The sequence below is a fragment of the Salvelinus alpinus genome, chromosome 3 (assembly GCF_045679555.1).
Source record: "Salvelinus alpinus chromosome 3, SLU_Salpinus.1, whole genome shotgun sequence".
NCBI classification, from domain to species: domain Eukaryota; kingdom Metazoa; phylum Chordata; class Actinopteri; order Salmoniformes; family Salmonidae; genus Salvelinus; species Salvelinus alpinus.
The window spans coordinates 43,568,707-43,577,635 of NC_092088.1; the positions used below are offsets into that span (position 1 = coordinate 43,568,707).

General features: G+C 41.8%; 1 protein-coding gene across 2 annotated transcripts in view; it reads left to right on the plus strand.

Annotated features, from left to right (window-relative positions):
• The window catches only part of LOC139570746 (KH domain-containing RNA-binding protein QKI-like), a 105,665-nt gene extending 99,760 nt beyond the window's left edge, over nucleotides 1-5,905 (plus strand). For both annotated transcript variants that reach the window (XR_011674156.1, XM_071392886.1), the window contains one exon: nucleotides 1,401-5,905. Coding sequence is in view for 1 of the 2 variants with exons in the window: in XM_071392886.1 (XP_071248987.1) it covers nucleotides 1,401-1,417 (17 nt within the window). In the remaining variant the exon portion in view is untranslated. The remainder of the gene's footprint in view (nucleotides 1-1,400) is intronic.
• The last annotated feature ends 3,024 nt before the right edge of the window (nucleotides 5,906-8,929 follow it).

An 8,929-nucleotide genomic window follows, 5' to 3' on the forward strand; every position in this document is an offset into this window, starting at 1 on the left:
CCTAGGGTCCATTTTGGATGAGAAATTGCCAGAGTAGGAATGCATTTACCAGAAATATTCCACTTGAGAATTTTTTTAAAAATATTTTACTGTAAGCTTCTTTAAATGTTTTGTTGTTGCAAAGAAAATAGTATTTACTTGTGGCTTCTTGAAATATATATATAAATATATATATAAAATATAAAGCAGGAATGTATATGAAATGTCAGAAATAGCAAGGATTATTCTATAGGGCTATTTGTAGGAAAGACAAATATGCATCATAGCAGCTTTATAGCACCACTTTAGAAAATGTCCTCTATTTTTTAATATATTTTAGGGCTTTATACAAAAGACAGGACCTTTTCAGTGTTTATATGCAGGTGCATTTTATATTATGTGTCCTGTGAATTGTATATTGTTTCCTAGGCTGAGGGCACTGGCTGAAGTGACGGCTTTAGCTTAAACTCTCATGGCTAGTGTGCTATTCTAGAAAATACCATGTAGTGTTGCTTTGTATCATTAAAGCAAAGATTTTCATGCTTGTTGTAAATAGAAAACATACTTTGAAAAGGCAATAAAAAAATGATATTGAGTAAAAAAAAAAAATGACAAACACTGTTTTGGCCCCAAAATTATTTTTCCACCACAACGATGTGGTCTTCTTGAATTTCTCACTGTATCCTCTCTAAATTAATTTATTCTAAAACAATGAGACTTATTAATATTCACGTCCACCACTACTAGCCGCTTGACTCATGAACCTCTGAAGTGCTCTAATATTTATTAGCAGTCAGGTAACAATAACTTTACTGACTGTTGTCGACGACGCTACCTTCCTCCATCTCATTAGGTTCTTTCCCTCTGCCTAGATTTACTGTCCATTTACTTGACTGCTACTAACCATTAGAACTACTGTAATTGTCTTTTTTAATTTCCTCCTTTTTAACACGTGAGCTGAGGGGACGGGACTGTCTTTCACGTTACGTAAAACCATGCTTTCATGACTTTACGACATTGTAAGGATATAGATGAGTAGCTCATCCTGCACTCTTGGATTCAATCAACCCATCATATGAATTGTCCTTTATCTATACAAACAGAAGAACGCATGAATTGTTTTCATTTCTGACACGGCGTTTTGCGTCCAGCGCTCTGGCTTCGGTCAAAGCGAACATGTTGTGGAAGATATGGAAACATATGGTGACACGTGTAGATTGGTCGGTCACAGTTGTGGCGAAATCGCATGGTGGATTGAATGGATGCATGGTATAGCTCTGATTAGTTAAGCCATGTTTTCATCCTGCTGTCGCTAGCTGAGACTAATCTCCTCTCTATCTTTTTTCTTTCCTTTCATTTTTGTTTCTCTCCTTTTATAATTTTTCTCTCTTTTCTGTTTGTTTGTTTCTTAACCCCCCCAGCCGCCACTGGCAACTAACCCCTGACCTTCTGACCTTCTGAAATCTTCAACCAATGACGACCTGGCCATTGCCCGCAGATCAGTTCTTTGGTAGAAGGGGAAAAAAGCAGCCTTGGCTTGTTACAGTCAGTCAAGGCACAGCTTCTCATCACCTGACTAATGGACACACTACAATGGCTTGGCAGCCACCTCCTGCCTGCCCAGTCTGCTTATTAGGGGGACAGATACTGGCTCTAGACCTGCACTGAATCATTGTTAAGCAATAAGGTCTGATATGCCCCCTCTTATCCTCCCTGACCGAGTCCCCGCCAAGCAACCCCCAAACACACCACACTCTAAAACACCCTGGTAACACCCGGTTGGTCGCCTCCTGAAGATCAAGAAGGATGCAAACCTCCACTCCCCGACCGCCCAAAATCACCGTACCCCCTGGTCCTGCCACATCGCCCAGGTAACCTTCCCACTGTCATGGTAACTGAGCTGACTATGAATGTATAGCAGCGTGGTGAGTCCTGCCGAGTGCATGCATGCACTTCTCTCTCTCTCTCTCTCTCTCTCTCTCTCTCTCTCTCTCTCTCTCTCTCTCTCTCTCTCTCTCTCTCTCTCTCTCTCTCTCTCTCTCTCTCTCTCTCTCTCTCTCTCTCTGTCTCTCTCGCTCTCTGTCTCTGTCTCTCTCTCTCTCTCTCTCTGTACATCTATCCCTGCCAACTGATGACCCATCTCTCTTCACTGACAATGAAGTCCTGGGTCTTTTATTACATGGAGACTGAGGAGGGTTCATTTAAGCAGGACTTGAAGAGAGACTAGGGGCTCTATTCAATCAGACAATCTGCATAGTGGTTGTTTTGGCTGTGTGTCAGAGGTGAAACTGCGTTAGAGATGTCAAATCCACAAGTGGTTCCTGGCATTATAAAGTGGACATTGCCATTGGCTGCAAGGAGTCACATTAAGAGAAATTCCATGCAGCCTTGATTACAAGTTCAAACGCTGGAATATGAGATGTAATCCTCATTATTTCATTTCATGATTTGGCGTCATTATTTCTATATAGCCTACACTTTCTTCTCCTGCACTTCCTGACGCGAGTGGGATGGGTGTGGCTTTGTGACAATGATCAAGAGCAGCTGCTCACCAATTTGACAGCTGCAATGCAGTTACACCTCCAACACCGCCAAAACATCAGCTGTGTTGGGTGTCGGCTATCGCCGGTTAACGCTTCATCTGATTTAATCTAGGCCCTAGGGTCAAACAGAGAGTTTCAAGCATATAGAAGGAAAAGTACCTGCCCCGTTACCTGGCATTGTCGCTGTTGTTTTTCTGCCATAAAGAAATATCTTGCAGTCAACTGTTTCTTTGAGGATGTAAAAGCCATGCTTGCCTACCTGCTGTACAAATGTATTGAAATTGTAGATACATGTGTAAAAAATGGGGGAGAGCACCAATGTAAAGAAAATAGACACTTTTATTATACATGGGTGCTCATGGGAAAGAAAAAAAATCTATTTTTCAAAAACATAGTCTTTTATACCTTCGACTATTGTAAAGAGACATTTGTAATGAAACCCTTTATGTCATGAAAACAATCCTGTTTTGTTTCTGTGGATGGAGAGTGAAGACCAAAACAACCTTTCATTTTAATTCGGGGTTGAGGATTTAACTGAAGTGTAAAAAACGACAAAGTGCCTTATTTTACTCATGGTTTCTGATATCTGAATGTGTCATCAGCCTTTAAGCTGCACAGGACAAGTCAGTGCACACAGTCTGTCAGCCACTGAGAGATGCCCCGAGACGGAGTCAGTCACCTCCGCCTTGTTGTTACACTAGACAGACACAGTTCCATACATACATAAGAGTACTTTTTGGTGGCTCCATAGCGCAGAAGGCCGGTGGCAACTTAATTGGGGAGGACGGGTTCATAGTTATGGCTGGAATGGAATAAATTGAATGGTATCGAACACATCAAACACATGGTTTCCATCACAGGAGGCTGATGAGGGGAGAACGGCTCATAATAATGGCCGGAACAGAGCAAATGGAAAGGGATCAAACACCTGGAAACCATGCGTTTTGATCTATTTGATACCGTTCCACTTATTCCGCTCCAGCCGTTACCACGAGCCCGTCCTCCCCAATTAAGGTGCCACCAACCTCCTGTGGTTTCCATGTGTTTGATACCATTCCATTTACTCCATTCCAGACATTATTATGAGCCGTCCTCCCCTCAGCAGCCTCCTATGCTCCATAGAGTAGGAATATCAGTAGTATACCAGTAGTATACCCAGGGCCGGCTCCAGGCATAAGCAACATAAGAAGTCCAACTCGTGCCAGCGTCGCCGTGGGACTCATTGGGTTAATATGGGCAAAATATGTAGAATTGCAGGAAATTAGCTTTAAAACTGCAACACTTTCTCTCTCCAACATGGTAAAATTGGTAGAATTGCAGGAAATTAGCTTTAAAACTGTAAAAACAAATAAATCTCTCTGCCCCAATGGCATAATGAGTAGAATTGCCTGAAATGTTTTATGAAATTGAAAAACATTCTCTCCGCCCCATAGCAAAATCTGTAGAACTGCAGAAAACTTGCTTTAAAACTGCAACATTTTCTCTACACCCCATGGCAAAATGTGTAGAATTGCAGGAAATGTACTTTAGAACGTACATTTGTCTCTCCATTATCAAGAGGGGGGCCACAAAAAAGATGTGCCCGCTTGGTGGGGGGGGCCCCCAACCAAATCTCTCTTGGGGCCCTCAAAATGATAGAGCCGGCCCTGAGTATACCAATACTGTCCGAGTCAGTGTCTACACAGTCCTACCAATGTCCTAAAGGGACAAATAGTATTATAATGATTGTAAAACAGAGCGGTAACATGTCTGATTGTCCTTCTTATGGTATTTCACCATGAATCTTCTGAGACCGGTTGTCTTTGTGGATGAGGGCCTCAGCTCAGAGTTGCCCAATTATTATATCCAGTAGTAGTAGCTACTCATGCCAGGACAGACCCAAGGTTTTTCTTGACATTCTCCAGATAGTCGAGCATGTCTTTACCTTTCCTTGAGTGGAGGGTCTGTGGTTCTTTATAAATAGACTGTGTTTTACTGTTATAAGTGCTGTTCTGGACTGCCTTATGTAGGAGTTGTCATTGGCATAGACATCCCACTACCCGTAGAGCTGAGCTCTCTACCATGATGTAGTTCTCTATCACCTATCACATGAGATGAGGACTTGTCTTTTTTTGCCCTCCTGATTTGCTTTCTATAGAGGAGTATTGAGTCGGTAGTCTCAGTGACCAGACATCTGCTGACTCGGCATCTGCGGTAGTTCTAGGTGAAGGGTTTATGTGGTTGTGGTAACGAGGTGGTCGACTGTAAAAGCCTGCGTGTATTTCCCGGTCTACACCAGAAAACATCGCTCCACATCCCCTTCTTTATTTACTATGCAACAGAATGGCCTCTAGTGGTTTATGGAGAGTTTCTGTGTCTCAGATTGTGTCTTAATGTGTGTGCCGTTTAGATTCAGTCTCAGTATTATGTTTCAGAAATTGTTCTGTTGTGCAATTGCATATTATTCTGATCAGTTATAAAGGATGAATTAGTATGCATTCTCAATAATGATTATGATTATGATTATTGTCATACCTATTATTATCATTGTTATTGGTCCTCTTATTATTATTTAAGATAATGGATTGACTTTGAAGTAAGACTAATATTTGACATAAAATGTTATTGGTGATAAAATAATGGTGGCAAACAAATGGTTTTATTGGTTGTGAGTGAAAACATATCATAGCCAATAAAGCATGGCAATCCCATCCCTTAATAACGTGCATGTTATGCTATTATCAGAGGTTTTTATTTGTGCTATTTTGACAGCATTATTCTTGATCTGGTGTTTTTTTCTGAGTGTGCAAATCAACCGTGTTATAGGACTCCATGCTGTCAAACTCAACTGATTCTCTTAGCATTTACTCCATGAATTGTGTGTAACCATACCCAAATTATTGCCTACGAGAAAACAGTATGTCTATTTGCAGCCATTGTTCTAAGTTTATAATGTATTTTTATATCTTATTTTCTATGTGTGTAAGACAAAATATTAAATTACTTCTTTACAGATTTGAATTATTAAAACGACAAAATCAGCTACATTATTTGTTTCATTTGAGATTCTTTGTAGTTTATTAAATCAGTGTTTCATAATCCTGGTCCTGCTAATTAGAGTTTTTGCCCTAGCACTACACACCTGATTCCACTAATCAACTCATCATCAAACCTTTGATTGGTGGAATCAGTTGTCTGGTGCTAGGGGAAAAACTCAAATGTGCACCCTTTGGGCACCCAGGACCATGAATAAGAAACACTGCATTAAATTAACTCCTTGACAAAGCCTTATCTCTATTACTGATTCCGATCGTTTAAGTTTTTCCTTTCCTCACATTTAGGGATGTTTGGTTGTGGCATGTTTGATTTAGCCAGTATTATTTTAATAAATGTTTCCAAACAGACATATTAACAAAGAACACTTGTTTTATTACCATCCTGAGGGCACTACTTAACTTTAGAGAGTCTGCCTCAAAAGGCTATAGGAGTTATTACCATACATCTGTATAATGCGGTGGTAATTTTCAGCTATGAAACACTAGATGACACATACATCTAGCTATGAAGTCCTAACCCTCTTACATCATTGGGCCATTTGACTCAATCAAACATACCAGATGCTTATTTTATGAGCATGTTGTTCTCTCAATAGTTACTGATAAAATGACCTTACATTTCAGAGTACTTTAAATAGATTTGAACAATCATGTTTTTAAAAAATTGTTGCAAACTCTTTGATAAACTTCTCATTATTTTTGGCCAAAGTATTAATCTGTGTTTTATTTCAAACACCCATAAAATACCCAGGTTTGAAGTAAATTTGAGATGCATCTACGGTCAATGTTTTTCAGGGTGGTGTTATTGACTTGAGTTGTGTACAGTAACAATGGCTACTCCCCTCTGCATCTAGGGTAAAATATTAAAAGATTGACCATAGTTTGTTATGGAAACGATGTAGCGTCATGAAGGTTTCATATAGAATCCTAGAAAATTGGGACATCCCAGAGGAAGAACGTTTTCATTGGCCTAGAAATCTACACTATTCTGAGGAGTTTATGGAAAAGTATGGGAGGAAAATACAAACGGTGGGTGGCACAATTTCAGTAGGTACAAACCCTAAAGTTCAAATGAAATGAAACTTGAAACAAATTAAACTTGAAAATATCTTACTTGAAGAACTACATCGTAGCGTACCGAGAAACATTATAGTCCACAACACTGGCTTAAACTTGAAGAACAGTGGGAAAGGAGCCTGGTGATTTGACAAAGTTGTGTTTGTGTTGTTTACTTATGCAGTGTGGTTTATACAGTGAAGGACACCACAAACTAGGCTTGCGAATGGGTTGTAAAATGACCCCTGATCACTGATACAGAAGCAGAGAGGAACACAGTGTGGTACAGAGGTGGGGTGGGATGGCCAATCAATACCCCCTTTCACACTTTCTGACACTGGAAGGCATGGATGGACATGTAATTGGGAATTGTGGGATTACTATCTGCGGTTATCTCCACAGCATGAATCTATAGTCAGTGGAACATTCCTCAGATGACCACCAGTCTTCTCTACTCTCATACACACACCAACAACAACACCACCTCTGGTCTAGCAACCTGCTGTTATGAGACACACGAGAGCTGTCAACATTTTCCATATACAACCAATTCTCAGCATGGCAACTAGGCTACAAGACTCCCTCCATCACAAGCACACAAATACTTTGTCCAAATCCATACTTCCCCACCCCTCACCCTTTCTGGGTTATCATTCCTTGTTTCACTCCTCATTCTCTTTTTCCCCTCTCCTCGTCCTCCATTCCGGAGCTTTCTAGGGGAATTGCTATGTTTATCACAGGGCTTAAATTGCCTGGGCTGCAGCGGCCCGCTGCTATGTGCTGATAAGATGTGCCGGGGGCCCCGGCGGCTGTTTGGGGGAAGAAATCACATCTGGTGTCGCCACCAGGTGTTGAGCCACGTAAGTGTTTGTCTTTGTAGAAGAAGAAAAAAGCTCTGCTCCCAGATCTCTGATTGGGTTGTGAGATTCTGAGTCTCTCTCTCTCTCTCTCTCTCTCTCTCTCTCTCTCTCTCTCTCTCTCTCTCTCTCTCTCTCTCTCTCTCTCTCTCTCTCTCTCTCTCTCTCTCTCTCTCTCTCTCTCTCTCTCTCTCTCTCTCTCTCTCTCTCTCTGGACAGAGGGAGAGTCAATTATGAAGAGTGTTAAAGTAGATGTGATTCTCTCTGGGCGTCACATTTTAACTCCTGGGGAGGAGAAATGAGAAGTGAAATGTTCAAGTTCACCCTGCCATAGATCAACAGCAGCCATAACAGCAACACTGCCATGCCATGGGGTAGAGGAGGAGGAGAGGGTTGGAGCAGAATACTGGAGTCTCCGCTGTGCGGATTGATCTGTAAATTGCTTCTGCCAGACTGCCATGCCCGGCAGAAACCCACATGTTATGCAGAAACCATGCTGTGATCATAGCAAAGCCGTGTTCTGTTGTTATCAGGGTCAATGGTACTTTTTCATTGTGTACTTTGTTCTTCCCTGCCATCTATTCCATTCAGGAGAACAGTACCAGACTCTGGCTGTGATACATCCAATATTCTGCCCCAGAGTGGGGATCAATCAGAGAGAAGTACTCATCCCTCTCCTGCTCCGAATCTGCATGAGAGAGAGAGAGCGGTTGAATAATGTTCCCCCTGAATCGTAATCTGCAGACCACCCCCCCCCCCACCCTTCGACTCCTATCCGCAACTTGGAGTATGCCCCCCACACCCACCCTCCCAGTCCTCCTAATGTAACATAATGCAGTGGGGGGGGGGGGCTAATGAGTATGTAAATGTCCTTAAGGGAGGGTAGGGAGGGGTAGGGAGTCCAGTACAGGCAGTGAGGATGAAAGCAGAGCTTTCGGGGACTGGGTAGAGAGTCCTGGGAGGGCGTTCAGCCGCCACACAGGGATCACCTTAGGAAGGCGCAGAGCACTTGTGACCTTCATGTCGACGCCGGCTGGGATCTTGGTCAGCTTTCTGGTGGCGGCTGGGAAAACTGAAAAGTGATGCATTGCGGCAATACCATAGTACCATTACCAATCCTTACCTCTGTTATCTTATGTGATGGACATACAGTGTCTTTGAAATGTGTCCCCTGGACGCTCTTTTAAAATAAAGTTGAACGTTATGGCAGAGATAATGTTGTTTTAACGCAGCAGTCTTTTCAATATTCTCTGTATTCAGTTCACTTCAGTATTTTATAATGATTTCCTCTCCATCTGTTGTTGCCCTTCTTCACTGCCTTTGTGTTCTCCAACCAAAGCAAATGAAACACATCTGAGTGAAGAGGAAAATAATGCCATGAAACACTGTTACCTACAGTCGTGGCCAAAAGTTTTGAGAATGACACAAATATACCTTTTCACAAAGTTTGCTGCTTCAG